The following is a 24238-nucleotide window of genomic DNA, read 5'->3' on the forward strand; positions in this document are numbered from 1 at the left end:
CACATGTTCTGGGGGTGTCCGAAGCTTAGGGGATTTTGGCAGGGGTTTGCAGATGTCATGTCCACGGTGTTAATAAGGGTGGCTCTGAATCCAGAGGTGGCGGTTTTTGGGGTGTCGGAAGACCCGGGAATCCAGGAGGAGAAAGAGGCAGACGTTCTGGCCTTTGCTTCCCTGGTAGCCTGGAGACGGATACTATCAGCTGGGAGGGACTCAAAGCCCCCAAAGTCGGAGACCTGGCTATCGGGCATGGCTAGCTTTCTCTGTTTGGAGAAAATAAAGTTTGCCTTGAGAGGGTCACTGTTAGGGTTCGCCCGGAGGTGGCAACCGTTCGTCGACTGCTTCGCGGAAAATTAATCAGCAGCAGAAGGGGGGGGGGGGGGGGTTAGTTTAGCTTAGAGTAGGGGGGTTAATAAAGGTGGGACCTGGAAGGAAGGGAGACGGCTTTTGCACTATGTTTGTAGTTTCATGTACATTGTTTATTTTGTTGTTACAACAATACCAAAAGTACTTCAATAAAATGTTTATTAAAAAAAAAGGAAATGCATTTGTGGAACTCACGGATGAGAGTACATGAACTTTCATTTGGCTGAACGTCTGGTGCTAACCGGCGATTAATCTCAGAAGTTCAGTTAAAAATATCACAAAAGAGATCCTTGAAGAGGTGAAACATGATGCCTGAAAAATACAATTGTTTTTATAAAATGAAAAACTCATTGCTTCAGTTCACATTGCCTCCTCGAGACATGTAGCATTGCCAAAACAGGGGCAACTCGGATAATCCAATCCATCGGAGTATTATCACAAGGAGGCTCCCCTGTGAGGTTTCCTCTCCTAGCCCAAGGGAAAAATCACCAAACCTCCTTTTCTCTGAGATACAAACTAAGGCAAAACTACATGTTACTGTACATCACAGTGCCAACTATTACGCAGATTAATATTCTGTACAACGCTCACCTTAAATTAATATATACAAAAAATGGAAATGTTATTCATGCAATTGATCAATAAATGTGACACGAGAAGATTTTATTTTACGTATAGGAAATGCTATTTATAAAAAAAGGGGCACAGTCTAGATGAAGATTCCCTTTGCTGATACTTTCATCCCCAAGTCTTCTTCATCCAACTCTTGATGTATAAGAGCAGTCTCTCTGCTGATGTAAGAAGCCACTTCTTCAATTTTCCCGAAGTAACTGTGAAAGTAAAAAAACGTTTTGTTTAAAGAAATCCAGTAGGATAAAAAGATAGATATAGGTTTAGATTAGCATCTAGCTAAAGAATTTTAACATCTTCCCACAAGCAGAGAGCTGATGACTCAGAAAAGCATTCACCCTGTATTGTAGCAGTGGATGGATCAAGGACTTCCAACATATTCAGGTGGCTAGAACTTTAGTACGCAGCAAATGAAACAGTTTCAATATTGCTGGTATCGCACCTCATTTATATCAACAAGGTTTTTATAAAGTAGCTTGGCCGCATCTTTTCCCTTTAATGTTCTCCCATTCTCTTCGCTCCTGAAGAGCGAGCCACATTGAGGGATAAGGTTTCACAAACACTGGCTATCCTCCAGCAACTTGTACAAGAAGCTGAAGAATAACAAGCATGGTCAGGTCAGTCGATTGAGTGGGGGGGGGGGAAACTCGCAGAATCATATAATTTACAGTGCAGAAGGCCATTTGGCCCGAGTCTGCACTGGCCGTTTGAAAGAGAACCCTACTCAAGCCTACATCTCCACGCTATCCCCGTAACCCAGTAACCCCACTTGACCTTTTTGGACACCAAGGGCAATTTACCATGCCCAATCCACCGAACCTGCGCATCTCTGGACTGTGGGAGGAAACCGGAGCACCCGGAGGAAACCCATGCACACACGGGGAGAACGTGCAGGTTCTGCACAGACAGTGAATTGAACCTGTGGCTGTTGAGATAGTGGATACATTGGCAGTTATCTTCCAAAAATAGATTCTGACATGGTTCCTGCAGATTGGATGATAGCAAATGAAACCCACTATTTATAATAATAATAATGATGATCTTTATTGTCACAAGTAGGCTTACATTAACACTGCAATGAAGTTACTGTGAAAATCCCCTAGTCGCCACACTCCAGTGCCTGTTTGGGTACACAGAGGGAGAATTCAGAATGTCCAATTCGCCCAACAAGCACGTCTTTTGGGACTTGTGGGAGGAAACCGGAGCACCCGCAGGAAACCCACACAGGCACAGGGAGAACGTGCAGACTCCGCACAGACAGTGACCCAAGCCGGGAATCAAACCTGGGACCCTGGCGTTGTGAAGCAACAGTGCTAACCACTGTGCTATTTTTTTTTTTAAAAAGAGGGAGATAAGGTGGGTAACCACAGATCGGTTAGCCTGACATCAGCAGTAGAGAAAATGCGAGAATCTAATATAAAGGATGTGATAACTTGATACTTAAGAAAATAATGGTAGGAAATGGAGAAAACCTGTATTTATGAAAACAAAATCATGTTTGACAAAACTGTTGGGAGTTTATTCAGAATGTAACTAACAGAATAGATATGTGAGAACCAGGGATGTGGGGTATTTGCATATTCAGAAGGTTTTCAATATGACCCCACACAAGAGATTGATAAAAACAATTAGAGTAAATGGGAGGTTCAGGGGGGATTTGACGAAAAACCTTTTTACCCAGAGGATCTTGACTGTCAGGAACACACTGCCCGGAAGGATGGTAGAGGCGGGTTGCCTCACATCCATTAAAAGTACCTGGATGAGCACTTGGCACGCCTGAACATTCGAGGCTATGGGCCAAATGCTGGCAAATGGGATTAGAATTGGCAGATCAGGTGCCTTTCATGAGGCGGTGCAGACTCGATGGGCCGAAGGGCCTTTTCTGCATTGTACTTTTGTGTGATTCTGATGGGGGATAATATACTGGCATGGTGATCAAGCTGGCAGTCTGTAACTAGTGGGGTATCGCAAAATTCCGTCCTTACACCCGAGCTACTCACAATCTAGATCGGTGATTTGGACGTGGCCAAGTTCGCACAAACAAGGTGGGAATATAAACCGTGAGGAGGATTCAAAGAGGCTTCAAAGGTATTTAGACGGTATTTAGACAGGCTAAGTGAGTGGGCAAGAACATGGCAGATGGAATATAATATGGAAAGATGTGAAGTTGGCAGGAAAAATAGAAATGCAGAGTACTTCTTAAATGGTGAGGGATTGGAAAGTGTTGATGTCCAAAGGGACCTGGATGTTCTTGTTCATTAGTTACTGAAAGCTAAAGGCAGGTGCAGCAAGCAATTAGGAAGGTAAATGATATGTTGAGCTTCATTGCAAGGGGGACTCGAGTGCAAAGATGTGCAGGTTAGGTGAATTGGCCATTCTAAATTGCCCTCCGTATCCAAAAAGATTAGATGGGGTTACTGGGATAGGGTGGAGTTGTGGGCTTAAGTAGGGTGCTCTTTCCAAGGGCCGGTGCAGACTATGCCGAATGGCCTCCTTCTGCACTGTAAATTCTATGATTCCATGATACAGTAAAGCAGTGCTGCTGAAATTGCATAGACGACACCTGGGCAGCACAAGTGGCTAGCACTCTGGCTTCACAGCACCAGGGTCCCAGGTTCGATTCCCTGCTGGGTCACTCTGTGCGGAGTCTGCACGTTCTCCCTGTGTCTGCATGGGTTTTCTCCGGGTGCTCCGGTTTCCTCCCACAGTCCAAAGACATGCAGGTTAGGTGGATTAGCCATGATAAATTGTCCATAGTGACCTAAAAAGGTTAGGAGGGGTTATTGGGTTACGGGGATAGGGTGGAATTCAGGGCTTAAGTGGGTCGGTGCAGACTCGATGGGCCGAATGGCCTCCTTCTGCACTGTATGTTCTGTGGAGTAAAGTGCACAGTTTTGGTATCCTTGTCGAATGAAGGATAAACTCGACATGGAGGGAGTCCAATGAGGGTTCACCAGACTGGTGGATTGCCCTTTGACGAGACTGGGTCTGCATTCTCCAGTGTTTAGAAGGATGAGGTCTCATTGAACCATACAAAATTCTTAAAGGACTAGAGAGGGTAGATACAGGAAGGATGTTTCCTGGCTGGTGAGCAGAGAGCCAGGAGGACATAGTTTCAATTTAGAGAGGCCACTTAGTGCTGAGATGAGGAGGAATTTCTACACTCTCGAGGCTGATGAACATTTGGAATTGTCTACCTCAGATAGCTATGGAGACTCAGTCAGTTATTGAGACTATTCAAGACATGTATTGATAGATTTCTAGATATTAAAGATCTCAAGGCGTTCAGGGATGGTTTAAGAAAAATGGCAGAGGTAGAAAATCAGCCATGCTCTGGACAAATGGCCAAGCAGGTTCAAGGGGCCGAGTGGCCAACTCACGCCATTTCGTCCTCAGCACCTTTTGCGCAGCAAAGCCTCCCGTGACATTTTACAGAACAGTAATCAGGCAAACATTGATATCAAGCCAAAGGAAGGGACATGAAGTGTGAGGAGAAGCTTGGTCAGATCTTGCTGAATAATTTGAGGGAATTCTAGTGCTTGGAGCCTAGTTGTCTGAAAACACTCCCTCCAATAGTCAGAAAAGGTGATTGGGGAAAGTACAAGGATCGGGAGATGGAAAACAAGAGTTCTCAAAGGGTTTTAGGGTTTTGAAGAAGTTTCAGAGATAGGGAGACGGCAAGGCTAGAAAAGCATTTTGAAAAATTAGGATAAGAATCCTGAAGTTGACATGTTTGGGACCAGGATAGGATAGGGGAAATCCCATCTTTATGGGTTGGAGTCTGGTCAGGTGGGCATTGGAATAGTCAAGTCTGGAGGGGACTAGGAGGGTTCCAGCAGCAGCTAGACCTATGCGAGGTGAAAGTGAGTGGTCTTTACGGTGGAGAGGATTAGGTCTTGGATCAGTTTTAAACCAAGATGTTCTTTGCCTTCAATGCTTTTTTTTTTATTTTTTTAAAAGAGATCTTCTGACCAAGCTTCTCCTCAAATTTAATAGCCCCTCCTTTGGCTTGGTATCATTTTTTGTCTGATGTACTGCTCCATGAAATGTCAAGGAAGGCTTTGCTGCATAAAATGTGCTGTAGAGGAAATGGCCTGCCTAGGCAATGGAATCATTACAGATGTGGGATAGGGGGCAAAGAATGCAAGTCCATCCAATATTTAACTCCAGGAAATACAGTTCCTCCAGGAATTGGCATCTGGGAACCAAACTGACACAGGCCAGTCCTGTCCACAACATGCATACTTTTCCAGGAACAGTGATTAGATGGTATCTGGTTAGAGACAGCCAACATACATCACTGATACAGATGCCCTACCTAAAATCAAGGAAATAGTTAATTTATATACCTCAGTTGTGATTCTCAGTATGGACGCATCTCTTATACACCACTTTGTTATCCCTTTCATAAAATCCGAAGAGCTGATCTCATTTATCGGTACCGTGCCACAATGTGACGATAAAATCACAGCTTCAGTGTCACAATTCAATTCATTTTGCTTGGAAGCAGTTAATCTAGTCTTTAACAACCATCTTTGGGAAGAACTACAGGCAGTTTGGGTTCATTAGTAGATTGTTGGCATCAATGTCAACCAGTTATTCTGGATACCAAGTCTCAAAGTCGCTATACATAAAACAGTCTTTGGCAAATTTCACTGTAGAAGCAAAGTCAAATTGATCAATACAGGAAACGCCTTAAAGGCCAGTTACACTGTGTGGGAATATAAAATACACATGGCATAACCGATCAAACCAGCACAAGTTCAAGTTTCAACACGAGGTATGAGGCCACAGACATGCCCAACTCGATGCTAACTGTTCCATGGTGGACTAAAGCACTTTTATGTGAAGAATGGAGGGGGCAGAACAACCAGTTCTCCTACCCATTAAAATAGTTCTCCATGAACTGGTTCTGCACATTATTTAAATGTACATGCATAATGCTTTGGGTTTTTCTCTCCTCCCATCTTTAAAAAGCAGTATATGGGGCAGCACGGTGGCATAGTGGTTCGCACTGCTGCCTCATGGTGTCAAGGACCTGGGTTTGGTCCTGGCCCCAGGTCACTGTCCGTGTGGAGCTTGCACATTCTCCCCGTGTCTGCGTGGGTCTCACCCCCACAACCCAAAGATGTGCAGGTAGGCGAATTGGCCACGCTAAATTGCCCCGAAATCGGAAAGAGAGAGAATTGGGTACTCTAAATTTATTTTTAAAATAAATAAGTAAAAAAATAAATGGCAGTACACAGGCATAATGGAACAAACTCAACACCTGGCTCTGAGGGAGTCAGGTTGTTCTTAATCAGTATAAAAGGCCAGTCTTTCATGGTCATTATTGCCCATCTTCCCCATCACCCATTGTATGGATGAGGCTGGAGCTCTCAGAATAGGGTACACAACAAAGGTTTTTTGGTCTTAACTCATCATGTATAAAGCTTTAAGTAAATTAGGGTCAGTGACATAAATGGAGCATACATCATATTCCATCGATCACCTTGTACAGTTTCCAGCACATTAGGTTTGTAGCCAAAATTAAAAATCCAAATATTAGTTTTAAAATGGAATCAATAAGAATGCCAAGAGTCACTCCAATATCACTTCAAACGGTGCAATTATACTTTGCAGTTATGAGATATGTTAATATGTATAAAACCCATTTCATGTATTTATCACTACAGTACACGCTCACTAACTATGAAATCACCAGTGAGATAATGAAAATCTAGATGATCAGATTTTCAGAAAAACAAATAAATTGCTCACAAGTTCCCAACATTTTCATTAAGGTACAGAGATGGAGAAATTTAATAAAGGGCTGGTGTATTATACTGTTAAGAGGCAGCAGCGGGGAAATCGTCCTTCAGCATTAGAATTTATATATCAAGTCTAATTTAAAATGATTGTTTTGCATTATATGGACATCCCTGCTAAGGATTATGTGGCAGACACAATTCACAAGCATGCAAGCAAAAGGGGTAATGAGTGCGGAAAACAACAACAACCAGCTTTGATTTTTTTAAAACATGACTGTCATTAAGATTCAGCGCCAGTAATGAATAAGAACTATAACATTATTAGGTGATAGATGAGGAATGATAGATAAGGAATGAGAAAATATAGAATAGAAAGGCTGTTCCAGGTCATTTGCTCAGAATAACCTTTACTTTCTCACACAGCTTTCAACTATTCCTATTCCTTTAGTGAGTCCAAGGCTTTTGCCAACACTACCCCCCCCCCCCCCCAAACTATGATTCCCATTTCCTAGCATTAGCTCCAAATCTGAATTTTATCTATTGAGTCAGTACCATCGTGATCAACTGTTTAAGCTGTGTTCTGGATGAGCTTTGCTACACCGATTACTATACTCTTGTGACTAATTTGGAAGCAGGGTCTTTGAATATTTTTAAGGCAGAGTTATATAGGTGCTTGATTAATGAGGGGGTGAAAGGTTATCAGGGGTCGGCAGAAATGTGGGGTTGAAGCTACAATCAGAGCAGCCATGATTTTACTGAATGGCGGGGGTTGAACCACCTAATCCTGCTCCAAATTAGTATGTACGTACTCCTTTCAAGGTCAATGAGCCCCAAGGTTTGCAATTAAATTATGTAACAATATAAAATCCAAGTGTCAAATGGCTATTGGGCTAACCACCATTTTCCTGATTTATTAACGTTTGATATCAAAAACAATGGTGATGTGAAATGTTTTGATTAAAATTAACCCACTTTATATGACCAACTCACTGGACTGAATAAGTCTTAAATTAGTTGGTCATATAAAGTAAGCGCTACCACAATTTATATTTTTCAATCAAGTGCTAGGTTGGACAGAAATTAAGTATGGTCCTATGTTCCCTCTAACTCAGGCATTCAATTTTGCAATTTGTTACTCATCACTGATGCACAGGACTCTGGAGGAGAAGAGAAGTTCGGGAAAGGGGGAGAAATTTCCCTGGACATCACTAGGAATACCAGGATTTCTTTTGCACCTTTAAAAAAAAAAAAAATTAAATAAGACTTCAAGAATGAGCTTTTCCCCCAAATCCCTAGCATTCAAATTAAATTAGTACAACTACAAAAGCTAATCCTCCTCTTTAAAATCTTCCTCATTTGCTTATTCAATTAACAAATCTGGAATATAAAGCTGGTATGAGCACATGGCACCACCATTAATTGTCATAAAAATCCATCTGGTTCACTAATGTCCTGTAGGGAAGGAAATCTGCCTAGTGTGGCCCACATGCGACTCCAGATTCATATTAATGTGCTTGACTCTTAACTGTCCTCGAAAATAGCCTAGCAAGCCACTCAGCTCAAGAGTAATTAGGGATGAGACTTCCGGTTGCGGCCATGCCTGAATAGGTCGCACGTTCGGCAGCTCCCGCCGGGAACGGACTTTAGGGCTCTCCAGAGGGGCCCCAACAGCACTTGTTCGACGGCTTCCAGTGTGGGAAGGTGACAGCAAGGTCCCCCCGACAGTATATGGATTGGACCAGGAGTGGAGCGGTGAAAAAAGAGATCTTGGAGCAGCGAAAAGTGAGAGGGAGAAAGAGCAAGATGGCAGCGGGTGGAGACCAAGCAGCATGGGCGCAGTGGTCGCAGGAGTTTCTTAAACGCTGCTTTGAGGAGCTGAAGGCAGAAATGCTGCCGCCAATGAAGGCAGCGATTGAGAAGCTAGTGTAGACCCAGAGGGCGGGCGATCCGGGAGGTGCGGCAGAAAGCCCCGGAGAATGAGGATGAGATCTTGGGCCTGGCGGTGAAGGTGGAGGCACACGAGGCGCTGCACAAGAGGTGGGCGGAAAAATTTGAGGACCTGGAGAATAGGTCGAGGAGGAAGAATCTTCGGATTCTGGGTCTCCCTGAAGGAGTTGAGGGGCCCAATACCGGGGCATATGTGAGCACGATGTTCAATTCGCTGATGGGCGCGGGAGCTTTCCCGAGGCCCCTGGAGCTAGATGGGGCTCATCGGGTCCTGGCAAGGAGACCCAAGGCCAACGAGCCGCCAAGGGCTGTTGTGGTGAGGTTTCACCGCTTTATGGATAGAGTGCGCGTCCTGAGATGGGCCAAGAAAGAGCGGAGCAGCAGGTGGGAGAACACGGAGATCCGAATCTACCAGGACTGGAGTGCAGAGGTGGCCAAGAAGAGAGCTGGCTTTAATCGGGCCAAGGCAGTGCTCCATCAGAAGGGGGTGAAGTTCGGTATGCTGCAGCCAGCGCGATTGTGGGTCACATTCCAAGATTGGCACCACTATTTAAAAACGCCCGAGGAGGCTTGGAGCTTTATACATACTGAAAAGTTGGGTCAAATTGAGGTTCTGTGGTTGTGTGGGGGGGGGGGGGGGGGGGGGGGGGGGATGTCTGCTGTATATATGGTTTTAACTACGTGTAGGGAATGTTCCCCTGGTTGGGTGCTGGATGGGGATGGATGAAGGGATTTGATGGGGAGACTGTGGGAGAGTGTAGGCGCCGGTGTTGGAGGGAGGGGAGGCCCGTGGATGGGGGAATTGAGATAAGGCCGCAAAAGGAGCTGCGCCAGAGGGGGCGGGGCCGGCTCAGGAAAGTGCGGGCTTTTTCCCGCACTAGGGAAGGACGGCGGTGGGGGTCGGAGGAGCGCACACTGACTGCTAGGGAGGAGGGGGAGGGGGGATTCCCACACTGTGAGGGGGGGGTCGATGGGAAGGCGGGAGAGGCCGGGGTCAGCAGGAGTCAGCTGACTTACGGGAGTGTTATGGGGGGAGCAAAAGAGCTAGATATCGATCTAGCGGGGGAGGCCTAGGGTTGCTGCTGCATTGGCCAATGGGGAACTGGAAATAGGAGAGGCGGTATGGGCAGGGGTCCGCCATCTGGGGGACCGGAGGGTGCGGGAGGCGCGGGCACGTGACTGGCCCAGAAAAGGAGACGGCTAGTCGGCAGGGGAGGGGGGTGAGAAGCCTCCCCAATCCGGCCGATAACTTGGAATGTGAGGGGCCTGAATGGGCCGGTTAAGAGGGCCAGAGTGTTCGTGCACTTAAAGGGACTGAAGGCAGACGTGGTCATGCTTCAGGAGACACATTTGAAGGTGGCAGACCAGGTCAGGTTGAGAAAGGGATGGGTAGGACAGGTATTCCATTCGGGGCTGGATGCGAAGAACAGAGGGGTTGCAATACTGGTGGGGAAGCGGGTGTCGTTTGAGGCCAAAAATATTGTAGTGGATAATGGGGGTCGATACGTGGTGGTGAGCGGTAGGTTGCAGGGGCTGTGGGTGGTACTGGTAAACGTATACACCCCGAACTGGGATGATGCCGGATTTATGAAGTGCATGCTGGGTCGGATTCCGGACCTGGAGGTAGGAAGCTTGATAATGGGGGGGGGATTTCAACACGGTGCTGGGTCCAGCATTAGATCGCTCCAGATCCAAGACGGGGAAGAGGCCGGCTGCGGCCAAGGTGCTTAGGGGGTTTATGGACCAGATGGGGTGAGTGGATCCGTGGAGGTTTGCTATGCCCTTGGCCAGGGAATTCTCATTCTTTTCCCATGTACATAGAGCCTACTCCCGGATAGATTTTTTTTGTTTTGAGTAGGGCGCTAATCCCGAAAGTGGAAGGAACGGAGTATTCGGCCATAGCTATCTCAGACCACGGCCCCGCACTGGGTGGAGCTGGAGTTAGGAGAGGAGAGGGACCAGCGCCCACTGTGGCGTCTTGATGTGGGATTACTGGCGGATGAGGAGGTGTGCGGCAGGGTGCGGGGGTGCATTGAGAGATACTTGGAGGCCAATAACAATGGAGAGGTGCAGGTGGGGGTAGTCTTGGAGGCGTTGAAGGCAGTGGTCAGGGGAGAGTTAATCTCCATTAGGGCCCACGGGGAGAAGAGAGAGGGCAGGGAGAGGTTGGTGGGGGAGATCTTGAGGGTGGACAGGAGATTTGCAGAGGCCCCCGAGGAGGGACTACTTAGGGAGCGGCGAAGCCTCCAGACGGAGTTAGACCTGTTGACCACAGGGAAAGCAGAGGCACAGTGGAGGAAAGCACAGGGGGCGACGTACGAGTATGGGGAGAAGGCGAGCCGGATGCTGGCACACCAGCTCCGTAAGAGGGTGGCAGTGAGGGAGATAGGTGGAGTTAAGGATAGCAGGGGGAATACGGTGTGGAGTGCGGTGAGAGTAAATGAGATATTTAAGGACTTCTATGAGGAGCTGTACAGATCTGAGCCCCCAACGGGGGAAGAGGGGATGCGACGGTTTTTGGATCAACTGAGGTTCCCGAGGGTGGAGGAGCAGGAGGTGGCTGGTTTAGGGGCGCCAATTGGGTTGGAGGAGCTGGTTAAAGGATTGGGGAACATGCAGGCGGGGAAGGCCCCGGGGCCAGATGGGTTCCCGGTCGAGTTTTATCGGAAATATGTGGACCTGCTAGGCCCGTTGTTAGTGAGAACTTTCAATGAGGCAAGGGAGAGGGGGACCCTGCCCCCGACAATGTCCGGGGCACTGATCTCACTGATTCTGAAGTGGGAGAAAGACCCGCTGCAATGTGGGTCATATAGACTGATCTCGCTCCTCAATGTGGATGCTAAGTTGCTGGCAAAAGTGCTGGCTACGAGAATTGAGGACTGTGTCCCTGGGGTGATTCATGAGGACCAGACGGGATTTGTAAAGGGCAGGCAGCTAAACACTAATGTGCGGAGGCTCCTCAACGTGATTATGATGCCATCGGTGGAGGGAGAGGCGGAGGTAGTGGCAGCTACGGACGCGGAGAAGGCCTTCTACCGGGTGGAGTGGGAGTATCTTTGGGAAGTGCTGCGGAGGTTTGGGTTCGGGGAGGGGTTTATCAGTTGGGTCAGGCTCCTATATAGAGCCCCGGTGGCGAGTGTGGCTACGAATCGGCGGAGGTCGGAGCACTTTCGGCTGTACCGAGGGACGAGGCAGGGGTGACCCGTCCCCCTTGTTGTTTGCATTGGCAATTGAGCCTTTGGCCATGGCACTAAGGGAGTCCAGGAAATGGAGGGGGTTGGTCCAAGGGGGAGAGGAACATCGGGTGTCGCTGTATGCGGACGACCTGTTGCTGTACATGGCAGATCCAGTGGAGGGGATGGTGGAGGTCATGCGGATCCTAAGGGAATTTGGGGACTTCTTGGACTATAAGCTCAAAGTAGGGAAAAGTGAGCTCTTTGTGGTGCATCCAGGGGACCAGGGAAGGGGGATAGACGACCTACCATTGAAGAGGGCGGAAAGGAACTTTCGGTACTTGGGGATCCAGGTGGCTGGGAGCTGGGGGGCCCTGCACAAGCTCAATTTGACACGGTTGGTGGAGCAGATGGAAGAGGATTTCAAAAGATGGGATGTGCTGCCACTCTCGCTAGCGGGCAGGGTTCGGTTAAAATGATGGTCCTCCCGAGGTTTCTCTTTGTGTTCCAGTGCCTTCCCATTGTGATTACCAAGGCCTTTTTTAAAATGGGTAGGTAGGAGCATCATGGGTTTTGTGTGGGCAAATAAGACCCCGAGGGTAAAGAGGGTGTTGCTGGAGCGTAGCAGGGACAGGGAGGGCTGGCACTGCCGAATCTGTCCGGCTACTATTTGGCAGCCAACGTGGCGATGATCCGTAAGTGGATAATAGAGGGAGAGGGGGCGCCGTGGAAGAGGTTGGAGATGGCATCCTGCAGGGGCACGAGCCTGAGGGCGCTCGTGACGGCACCGCTGCTGCTCTCGCCGACAAGGTACACCACGAGTCCGGTGGTGGCGGCAAGGTTGAAGATCTGGGGGCAGTGGAGTTGGCATAGGGGCGAGATGGGAGCCTCGGTTTGGTCCCCGATTCGGGAGAACCATCGGTTCGTCCCAGGAAGGATGGATGGGGGGTTTCGGAGCTGGCATCGGGCAGAGATCAGAAGAATGGGGGACCCGTTTATAGATGGGACGTTTGCGAGCCTAGGGTCACTGGAGGAGAAGTTTGGGTTACCCCCGGGAAATGCGTTCAGGTATATGCAAGTGAGGGCGTTTGTGAGGCAGCAGGTGAGGGAATTCCCGTTGCTCCTGGCACAGAGGATTCGGGACAGAGTGATTTTGGGTGTATGGGTCGGAGAAGGCAAGGTTTTGGCGATCTATCAAGAGATGAAAGAAGAGGAGGAGGTTTCGGTAGAGTAGCTAAAGGGCAAGTGGGAGAAGGAGTTTGGGGAGGAGATTGATGTGGGTCTGTGGGCTGATGCCCTGAGTAGGGTTAATTCTTCCTCCTCTTGCACCAGGCTCAGCCTAATACAATTCAAGGTTGTTCACAGAGCGCATATGACAGGGGCGAGGATGAGTAGGTTCTTTGGGGTGGAGGACAGGTGTGGGAGGTGCTCGGGGAGTCCGGCAAATCACGTCCACATGTTCTGGTCGTGCCCGGCACTGGAGGGGTTTTGGAGGGGTCTTGCCAGGACTATGTCCAAGGTGGTGAAAGTCCAGGTCAAGCCGAGTTGGGGGTTGGCATTATTTGGGGTAACGGACGAGCCGGGAGTGCAGGAGGCGAAAGAGGCCGGTATCTTGGCCTTTGCGTCCCTGGTAGCCCGGCGGAGGATCTTGTTATTATGGAAGGACGCGAAGCCCCCCCCAGTGTGGAAGCCTGGATAAATGACATGGCAGAGTTCATTAAGCTGGAGAGGATAAAGTTTGCCATACGAGGGTCTGTGCAGGGGTTCTTCAGGCGATGGCAACTGTTCCTAGACTATCCCGCGGAGCGCTAGGAGGAGGTCAGCAGCAACAGCAACCGGGTGGGGGGTTTGGGGGGGGGGGGGGGTTCCCCCAAGGGTTCTCTTGAATGTCATATGGGGGGGGGCGGGGGTGGTCATGTATGCGGGAGAAACCCAATGTATAGGTAGTTTATTATTTTTGATGGTGGTGTTTGTGTTCTTTCTTCTTTTTGTTATTGGGGGGGGGGGGGGGGGGGGGGGGGGGCTTGTTTGTTAAAAGTTTTGTTGGAAAAATTTGAATAAACATAATTATTTTTTTAAAAAAGAGTAATTAGGGATAGTCAACTAATGCTGGTCTCGCCAATGACATCCATGTCCCATGAAAGAATACATTAAAAATGCTTTGGCTCCACAGACAATGTGAATGAACATACAACATGAACATACAAATGATTTGCTGTTGGTTTAAGCAGCAATATTGGGAATAATGTATGCTCCCTGTGGATTCTTTAACATTGTTTAACGCTCCATTCGAAAGATGGCAACTCCAACCATGGAGCATTTCTGCAGCATGGCGCTGAAGTGTGAGCTCTGATTACATACCCAAGTGTGCGCGTAGTGTAACTTGAATCCATCATTTTCCTGACTCACAAGCGAGAATGTTAGCAACTGAGCAAAACTTACTTAACTGAAAGAGACCGAGTGGTTAGCTCTACTACTTTAGAAATAAAATAAGAGGGAAATTATATTAGTAAGGCTCTGGGTTTCAACTTTCAAACATAATGAATTCATGATATGTGACCGCCAAAAATCGTTAAAAATCCTGATTTTATTTCAGAAAAATTGAGTTTTTATACTCACTGCAAGTCACTTAGTAATAATTAAAATTCTGCATAATCCAAGATCTGTAGTGCCTTTGCCGTTATAATAATCTTTATTATTGTCACAAGTAGGCTTACATTAACAGTGCAATGAAGTTACTGTGAAAAGCCCCTAGACGCCACATTTTGGGTACACGGAGGGAGAATTCAGAATGTCCAATTCACCTAACAAGCACATCTTTTGGGACTTGTTTGGAGGAAACTAGAGCACCCGGAGGAAACCCACGCAGACACAGGAAGAACGTGCAGACTCCGCACAGACAGTGACCCAAGTGGGAATCGAACCTGGGACCCTGGCGCTGTGCTACCGTGTTGCAAAACACATTTATTTGTAAATTATTCCCTTCCCAAGAATTCGCAAGGTGGCTAGTTTCTGAATAAAGTCCAATATCTTTCCCGTGTTTCTGAGGCTAGCAGTGACTGACATGGTCAATTCTTTCAGCCCGATTAGTGATTGAAATTATGTCATGCTTACACCATATCTTACAAATATGCACATTCATATTTACCTATACACACAGACACATTTCTTTAGAAGAAAACTGGGATGAAAGTCACTAAAGTAAAATTTAACAAGATCCTATGATTCGCAAAGTCAGAGAAAATATAAAATTGAACCAAATAGGCAGAGCAGACAACGCCACAGATAAAGAACTCCAATCTAAATTTTTGACCGCGATTGTGCACCAATACCTCTTCATCTGTGTTTCAGTCTTTGCAGCAGCCTCTCGAAGCTCAATTTCAGCTTTTGAATTACTTCCGTCTGATTGGAGTCCACGTCCATCCAACAGTTGATGTGTTGACTTCAGATGAATTTTCAACTCCTCTGTAAAGAGAATGTCGGTGTAAATGTCTCAAAAGACAAAACTACCAATAAAGATGAGAGCCCAAGAAAAGGAATCTTTGATTCGCTTTCCTGGTGAGTAAACAACTGGTTACTCAGCGACGTTCCTCCCCTGGTCCTTGGGAAAATTAGTTTTTAAGCTGCATTCACACCATTAAGTAATTTGTGCGAATTGTATTTTCATATACAGGTGGAATGCACAGCCCAACATCTTCTGCAATTAATCCAGCAAACCAAAACGGTCAATTCACAAACTACCTGCTACAATGTTAGAATGGCATCTACATTCCTGTCAAAAAGCTCCAGGATATTCTGTGGTGCATTAGGTCAGATACATTTTGTCCTCGAGTTAAAATGCAGATGAAACCAAGATTAATCGGGACTAAACAGGGTAGATGCAGGGAAGAAGTTCCCGATGGTGGGTGTGTCCAGAACCAGGGGGCACAGTCTGACGATTCAGGGTAAACCATTTCAAACAGAGATGAGGAAACATTTCTTCACCCAAAGTATGGGTGAGCCTGTCGAATTCATTACCACAGGAAGTAGTTGATGCTAAAACATTAAATATATTCAAGGAGCGGCTGGATATAGTACTTGGGGCGAATGGGATCAAAGGTTATGGGGAGAAAGCAGGATTAGGATATTGAGTTAAACAATCAGCCATGATCGTGATACATGGCGGAGCAGGCTCGAAGGACCAAAAGGCCTCCTCCTGCTCCTATCTTCTATGTATCTATGTAAAAAGTGGCCTGTATGTGAAAAAGTACATGAAAGGAGCTCCCAGCTCAAACTGGGAACAGGGCCACAGCTCAAAACTGTCCCCACTGAAGCACTTAATTCGCAATCTTATTCAGCAATGTGGGAATTGAAACATTATTATTTTAGTGCAGAAGAAAAATTATCCCAAGATTGAGGCAGAGACACAGGACTGAAGTAATACTAAGCTATAATGCGCATTCAAATAGTATGGTATACCCCAACATGAGTATGCATCCGAAATACAAATGAGGACAGATGTAGGCCTCCCATGTGATGAGGAAGAGAAGGAGCTTCAGAAAGTCAGCGCACACCACTTGTATGTCCTTGCAGCTCCACTGGCAGGAGCTGATAACTGACCATCTATCTATTGCTTGGCATTGACAAATAATAAGTACCTCATAAAAGAAGTTTAAAACCTAATAAAGCTGCTTATGATGTATTACCCTCCAACTACAAAAAATAAAATAAATGAACACAGTTTAAGATGGCAAGAAGATCCAGCATTAATATAATGTAGCTTTGCATCAAGGTAAAATTTATATGCTTTTTCACTGGTGTCAAATTAAAATCAATGCATCCAAAAAGCCGTAGAGGAAACCAGACTTCCTGAGCCAAGTCTATTCCATGAGTCAGCCCAGTGGAGGCACATTTAATGAAAGTCAGTGCAGTTCTCTTCTCCTCCTCCCACTCGTCAAATAGCAATAAATTCATTTCGCTGTCAGTGGCGGGGAGGGTACAGACTGTAAAAGATGTCGGTATTCCCGAGATTTTTATATATTTTCCAGTGTCTCCCTATTTTTAATCCCAAAAGCTTGCTTTTTTTTTTAAAAAGAGGGTCATGCGGTGATCCCTGGGTTTGTATGGGTGGGTAAAACCCCATGATTAAGGAAGGTGCTGTTGCAGCGGGGCCCGGGGGGGGGAAAGAGAGACGTGAAGGTGCCCGGTGACGGTGGTGTTCAGGGGGGGGGCGGGGATTGAGAGGCTGGGGGACCTGTTTGTTGATGGGAGCTTTCCTTCTTTGGAGGAGGAGTTTGAACTGCCAGGAGGGAATGTGTTTTGCTATCTGCAGGTGAGGGACTTTGTACGAAGGCAGATTTCGACCTTTCCTCTTCTACCGCCCAAGGGGATACAGGATAAGGTAGTTTTTGAAAATGGGAGTGGGGGAGGAGAAGGTCTCAGAAATTTATAAAGAGCTCATGGAGTGGGAGGGAACCCAGATAGGGGAGGTAAAGCGTAAGTGGGAGGATGAGCTGGATAAGGAGCTGATGGCAGGTCTGTGGGAGGATGCTCTGAGTAGAGTCAACACATCCTCATCATGATACAATTTAAGGTGGTTCACTGGGCAAACATGACGGTGGCCCGGAGAAGAAGGTTTTTAGGAGGGGTGGGAGGAACAGATGTAGGCGGTGTGCGGGAGGGCCCGCAAATTATGTCCACATATTTTGGGCATGTCTGAAGCTTAGGTGATTCTGGCAGGGATTTTCTGATGTCATGTCCACGGTACTAAAGAAAAGGGTGGCACCCAGTCAAAAGGTGGCGATTTTTGCAGTGTCAGAATACCCGGAAGTCCAGGGGGCAAGTGAGGCTGCCATTTTGGCCGTTGCCTCCTTGGAAGCCTGGAGAAGGATCTTATTGCCGTGGAGGGGCGGGCTCGGAGCCCCCGAAATAGAGGGTATGGGTTAGTGACATGGCTGAGTTTCTCGGGCTTGAGCAAATCAAGTTCGCCAAGAGGATCAATGTTAGGGTTCATCCAGAGGTGGCAGCCATTTATCAACTTCTTTGTGGAAAATTAAACTGTTAGCAGATACAATAAGGGGGGGGGGGGGGGCTAGGGGAGAGATAGTTTAGTTTAGGCGAGTTCAGCAAGTGGAGGAGGGGGGACTGGGGAACTGTGGGTGTAAGCCATGTCGGCTGGGAATGGATGTTGGCTGGGGCGGGACTATTTACTGAGTTATGTTTACATTTGTAGTTGTTATAAAATCATAAATGCCTTAATAAAATGTTTTTTTTAAAAAGAAAAATCATTTCTGCAGTTTATTACCTGTTGCGCATCCTACCTCATAGTAAAGAAAAATAACATGTGCAGTATTACAAAGATCTCTCACTGGTTCAGTTGATCAAGTTAAATACCTAGTGTGGAAGTAGACAGGTTTGTCGGAGTAGATAATTGTCCTGATCATAACCTAACCATCCATAAATGAAAAGTGAACATCAAAAGATTCAGAGGGAAGGCTAATAATGAACTGAATTACAATGGAGTGCCCCAATAGTTCTCAACATTCCACTAACAAACATCATAAGTGAAGAAAATTACATTTGTTACTGAACTCCAATGTGAATCAGCATCATCTGTACGGGAGGACGTGACACAACTGGACAGGGGTGCAACAAAGCACCGCCTGCTCCTATTTTCTATGTTTATCACTGCCATAGGAACAGTACAGACAACTTTGGTGTTGTTAACTTCAGCAAGCATGTAGCCACCTTTCCTCTATTCAATTTGTGTTCTGCTCAGGAGTAATGATCTGAAAGAAAAATTAACAGAACCTATTTGGGGAGGTGATGGCATAGTGGTATTGTCACTGGACTAATAATTCAGAGACCCTGGGGACCCGAGTTCGAATGCCACCGCGACAAATGGTGAAATGTTGACCACAAAAGCATCGTCGATGGTTGTAAAAACCCATCTGGTCGATTAATTTTCTTTAGTGGGGGAAATTTGCTGTCCTTACCTGGTCTGCTCTACATGTGACTCTGGATCTGTTATAACCCACAAGGATCTTACAGGGGGAGACCTCCAGTGGCAGCCATGAACTGGGCAGTTGCACGAAAGGTGGTCTCTCTGAGGAACTTTAAAAAAAAAAAAAATTTAGAGCACCCAATGCTTTTTTTTCCCCAATTGAGGGGGTGAAGAACCCATGCCACTAAAAGGAAAAGGGGAAATCCACCCCACCTACCGAGGGGCGCAGGTGCAATGTAGGTGGGCTCAAGAAGTGCAAAGAATTAAAAGAGGGCTCAGAAAATGAAGCCATCTCTGTCTACATTTGTACTGAAGCCAGTCAATACAACGTAAAAAGACCTGTTTTTGCCATAGTGTGTTTGTTTTAGCTCACTGGTTTATTTCATGTTTTCTATTTTATTTATCATTCTTTTTTTATTGCTATGTTTTTCCCCCCCATTGTTTTCTGTATATGCTTGATAACACTAATGTAAATTTTGAACACTTTTACAGCAAGTAATGTAAACTATTTACAACCTCGGGTAGAAGTGACGCAACTGGAAGATGGTACGACATGAAGCTAAAACTCACCTATAATAAATGAAATGGCAATAAAATCATTTTTAACAAAGGACCTATGGGGTGGAAATAATTAACAAGTGAACCTTGCAGATTATGACCTCCCCTGTTAAGGAGGCCGGGGAGGGGGATCTAAACAATGTATTGTTGTATTGTACATAAAGTCGGCCACTTTGGCACTGACAAGGCAGACCCAGTTGAGATCTACCGTGTGATGTATATAATAGTTATTGTAAATAAGCTAAGTTTCTTTGAACTACTCGGTGGGGACTCCTTCGTGGCCTTACACAAAGATCCATAGTAATGCAATTGACTATGACCCATGAAGCCAGTCAGTTCAAAGGAAATTAGGGATGGTCAATAAATGCTGGCCCAGCCACTGTCATCCACATCCCATGAATGTATAACAACAACAAAAAACGTTAAGGCATCCCCTGTGCAAAATGAAACTGTAAAGTTCTCTCTACCTTCATGCAGCATGAAATAAGAGATTCCAAACTCCAATTGTTCAACAGAAATGTTGCATGCTACAAAATCAATTTTCCCTTTCCGAGTATCAAATGACTTGGGGCGGGATTCTCCATAGCCCGACGCCGAAGTAGTGTTCGGCGATCGGGCGGAGAATGGGCCCGGACACCAAAATCAGGGCCGGTTTGACGCCGGTCTGCCATGCTCCGCCCTTTCCAAAATTGCGTCATTGGCCAGCCCACCGCGATGGTCCTGAAGGGCCGAGTTCTCGACAGCGCGGGCCAAGTGTGGTCTGAGCCGGCGTGTCGGCTGTGGAGGTCGTCAGCCATCTGCATGCGTGGCCCGGGACCGCCCCTTCTCCAGCCGTTTTCTGCACGATCCGCGGGCGTTTCACGTCACGTACCGGTGCTAACCCCTCACCGGTACCGGAATCAGTGAGGGGTCCGCCCCGATTTGCCAGTCGTGAAACACCACCGGTCCCACGCCAGCGTTGGCACTTAGCCACAGAAACGGAGAATTATGCCCTCGATATAGCCTCCTTTGATTTCCGCTGTCCGAAAACCTTCTACCATGGGAACCAACAGGTAACTCCGTCAAGTGGATATTTTACTATTGGGGCATATTGAGTCTCAGTAAACTATTTGACCATGGTATACATCGCTGCCATTCATGTGCATCCACTTTCCAGCAGGGATCCCATGAAATCAAATAGGAAAGGGAGAAGAAATACAAGTGCGCCAAAATCAATTGAATCAATTGTAGTACCTCCATGTGTCTCTCCAGATGAAGTCACCTAGCTCAGTACAAACTAAGGATCAAACTTGGCATCTTCGAGGTTGCTTTGCAGAGTTGCACTCTGCATTGATAACTTGATCTTCAGAGAATCCAAATCCAAAATTATTGCATCCCCTACATCAAAAGGCAAACTTGTCCAAGGACTTAAACCTACCCAAATTCTGCCTCAGGTCCTCGGATGTGGAAATGTTCTTCATTTGAAGGCCGTGCCTCGTTGTATCAAGAGCCTGACCAAAGGATCTGTACTGAATTTCGAACTGCTGGTTAGATGCCACCACAGGTTGTAAATGCTCCAACTGCAATCAGAATGAATTGAATCCATAATTACAAAGCTGAGTGCAAAAACTACAATTACAATAAGCTCAAATTCTGCAGCAATATAGGAGTTGCAAAACTAATGAATGCACGCAGATTATGGAAGTGTCAAAATTTAACAACAAAAAAAAAAAAAAGTGTAGCTGACTCCACAACATTTGCAAACCTTTTCCCCAACTACTCTTTCTTTCCCCCCACCCCACCACTTAATTTTATAACAGGCTTGTTCAACATAGAACCTGTAGTCAGGGGCTCAAAGCAATGCTTCATTCCAATTATTATTGATGGGCGGTACGGTAGCAGTGGTTAGCACTGTTGCTTCACAGTGAAAGGTTCCCAAGTTTGATTCCCGGCTTGGGTCACTGTCTGTGCAGAGTCTGTACGTTCTCCCCATGTCTGCGTGGGTTTCGTCCAGGTGCTCCGGTTTCCTCCCACCAGTCCCGAAAGAAGTGCTTGTTAGGCGAATTGGACATTATGATTTCTCACTCCGTGTACCTGAACAGGCACCGGAATGTGGAGACCAGGGGCTTTTCACAGTAACTTCAGCCTACTGTTAACGTAAGCCTACTTGTGACAATAAAGATTATTATTACATAAAAGACAGGATGGGTGTTTCAACTCTAGTCTTGTAAAACAGATAGGTCTCAAATCAAACTATGCAAGAGTCCCAGGCAAGGCAAAACCCACTCCAGGTACACTGAAGCTTGAGCCACAACGGGTAAATTTGAACGTATATTAATACAAGTATTCAATAAATAAGCAATACTCTTTATTCTAACTTATGCACAATGCTTAATGGATTTGCCTGGTAGCAAAGCAACCTGAAGGTTACATTCCAATATCTGCATGAATAAAACAAAACAACTAAATGTCGACTGAAGTACCATAGTAGTAAGCAAATTTATACACACAAGTCAGCAAATTAAGTTTGTTTTTACTGGCCATGGGCACAAATTGAATGTATCACTTTGTTGGCAGCAATGTAAAATAAGAAAATTAAGTTACCAAAAGTCATTTAAATACCTATGGCTATAATGGAAATGTTTGAAAAATGCAATCTAAATTTCAGAAGCTCTATGTCTTACCCATTTCCATTTTAATAACTTTTGCCAAATGCAGCCCATGTCAAGAGCCAGGATATCGAATCAGACTCACAACAAAATTTGTTTTACATCCTCGTCTTAGAATCTCATCCTCTTCCTCCTCAACTCTCTTCCATTGTTAATGCTTCTTAAAAGTTTGACACACTATTTGCTTTGTTGCCACCTTTATTGCACGGAGAAGAATGCTCATAAAACAGCACTGGGTTGCTTGCAGTCAATTGCTTCTTCAATATGCTTCCACTTTCATATTGGATGAAGTAGGGGGTTTATACAAGTAAAACTCTTCCTCCTACCAATCCCCAACATCCCTACCTCAGCTTTATAGTGGAATGCAAAGATGTTAGAGGAAGCGTTGACAACTGTCATTTAATCCTCACTCCCGAACTATGTTCTTCTCTTTTTTTTAAATAAATTTTTTATTCAAAATGTTTCAATAATTTTTACAAGCCACTACAAAAAGAAAAACAATGAAAAGAAAACATAGCAATAAAACAAAAAAACTTAACCATTTAACAAATTAACAATTCAACAAAACAAGGTGGGGCATCGGCCCTTTACAAATTCAGTCAGTCCACCAACCCCCCCTCCCTCCTCCTCCCTCTGGTTTGCTGCTGCTGCTGACCTCCACCTTTCCGCGAGAAAGTCAAGGAACGGTTGCCACCGCCTGGAGAACCCCTGCAAGGACTCTCGCAAGGCAAACTTTATCCTCTCCAACCTGAGAAACCCAGCCATGTCATTGACCCAAGCCTCTACACTTGGGGGTTTTGCGTCCCTCCACAATAACAACAGCCTTCTCCGGGCTACCAAGGAGGCAAAGGCCAGAACTCCGGCCTCTTTCTACTCCTGCACTCCCGGATCGTCTGATACACCAAATATCACTATCCCCCAGCTCGGTTTTACCCGAGTGTCAAGCCCTTGGACATAGCCTTCGCAAAGCCTTTCCAAAATCTTGTAAGTGCCGGGCATGCCCAGAACATAGGGACATGATTTGCTGGGCTCCCTGAGCACCTCACACACCTGTCCTCCACCCCAAAGAACTTACTCATTCTCGCCACTGTCATATGCACCCGTGCACCAGCTTAAACTGAATCAGGCTAGCCTGACGCAAGTGGAGGAGGAATTGACCCTGCCCAGGGCGTCAGCCCACAGGCCCTCATCCAGCTCCTTGCCCAGCTCCTCCTTCCACTTGCCCTTCAGCTCTTCCACCGAGGCCTCCTGCAGCTCCTGATACATGTCCGATACCTTGCCGACCCTACCCACATGACCGAGCCTGTCCTGTATCCTCCGGGCAGATAACAATGGAAATTCCCCCATCTGCTTTTTCACGAATGCCCAAACCTGCATTTACCTAAAAGTATTCCCTGGGGGCAACCCAAATTTCTCCTCCAGCTCCCTCAGTCTAGCAAAAGTCCCATCGATAAACAAGTCCCCCATCCTTTTGATACCCGCCCTGTGGCAGCTTAGGAACCCACCGTCTATTTTACCCGGAACGAACCTGTGATTGTTCCGTATCGGTGTCCAGACTGAGGCCCCTACCTCCCCCACTGTGCCGTCTCCACTGCCCCCAGATCCTCAATGTCGCCGCCACCACCGGGCTCGTGGTATACCGCGAAAGCAGCAACGGTGCCGTTATCGGTGCCCCCAAGCTAGTATCTTTACAAGACGCCGCTTCCAACCGTTTCTAAGCACCCCCTCTCTCTCCATTACCCATTTCCGACTCATAGATACATTCGCTGCCCAATAGTAGCTGCAAAAGTTTGGCAGCGCCAAACCCGCCCCCCCCCCACCCCCGGACTGCGCTCCAAGAACAGTCTCTTAATCCGCAGGGTCTTGTTTGCCCACACAAATCCCGTAATACTCCTATTTACCCACTTGAAAAAGGACTTGGGGATGAGCATGGGCAGGCACTGGAAGACGAACAAGAACCGAGGGAGGACCGTCATCTTTACGGACTGCACCCTGCCCGTCAGGGAAAGCGGCAGCATGCCACCTCCTAAAGTCCTCCTCCATCTGATGCACCACAATTGAGCTTGTGCAAGACCCCCCAGCTCTTAGCCACCTGGATGCCCAAGTAACGAAAGCTCCTCCCCACCATCTTGAGCGGTAGCTCTCCCAATCTCTTTTCCTGGCCCCTCGCATGTATCACAAAAAGCT

General features: G+C 46.7%; 1 protein-coding gene across 5 annotated transcripts in view; it reads right to left on the reverse strand.

Annotated features, from left to right (window-relative positions):
* Positions 1 to 505: 505 nt before the first annotated feature.
* haus8 (HAUS augmin like complex subunit 8) overlaps positions 506 to 24238 on the reverse strand; it is a 108959-nt gene continuing 85226 nt past the window's right edge. For all 5 annotated transcript variants that reach the window (XM_072482194.1, XM_072482195.1, XM_072482192.1 and 2 more), the window contains 3 exons: positions 20821 to 20962; positions 15196 to 15328; positions 506 to 1193 (listed from right to left, as the gene is read on the reverse strand). In XM_072482194.1, the coding sequence (XP_072338295.1) occupies positions 1073 to 1193; positions 15196 to 15328; positions 20821 to 20962 (396 nt within the window). In that variant the 3' untranslated portion in view covers positions 506 to 1072. The remainder of the gene's footprint in view (positions 1194 to 15195; positions 15329 to 20820; positions 20963 to 24238) is intronic.

The sequence above is a fragment of the Scyliorhinus torazame genome, chromosome 18 (genome assembly GCF_047496885.1).
Source record: "Scyliorhinus torazame isolate Kashiwa2021f chromosome 18, sScyTor2.1, whole genome shotgun sequence".
Lineage (NCBI taxonomy): Eukaryota > Metazoa > Chordata > Chondrichthyes > Carcharhiniformes > Scyliorhinidae > Scyliorhinus > Scyliorhinus torazame.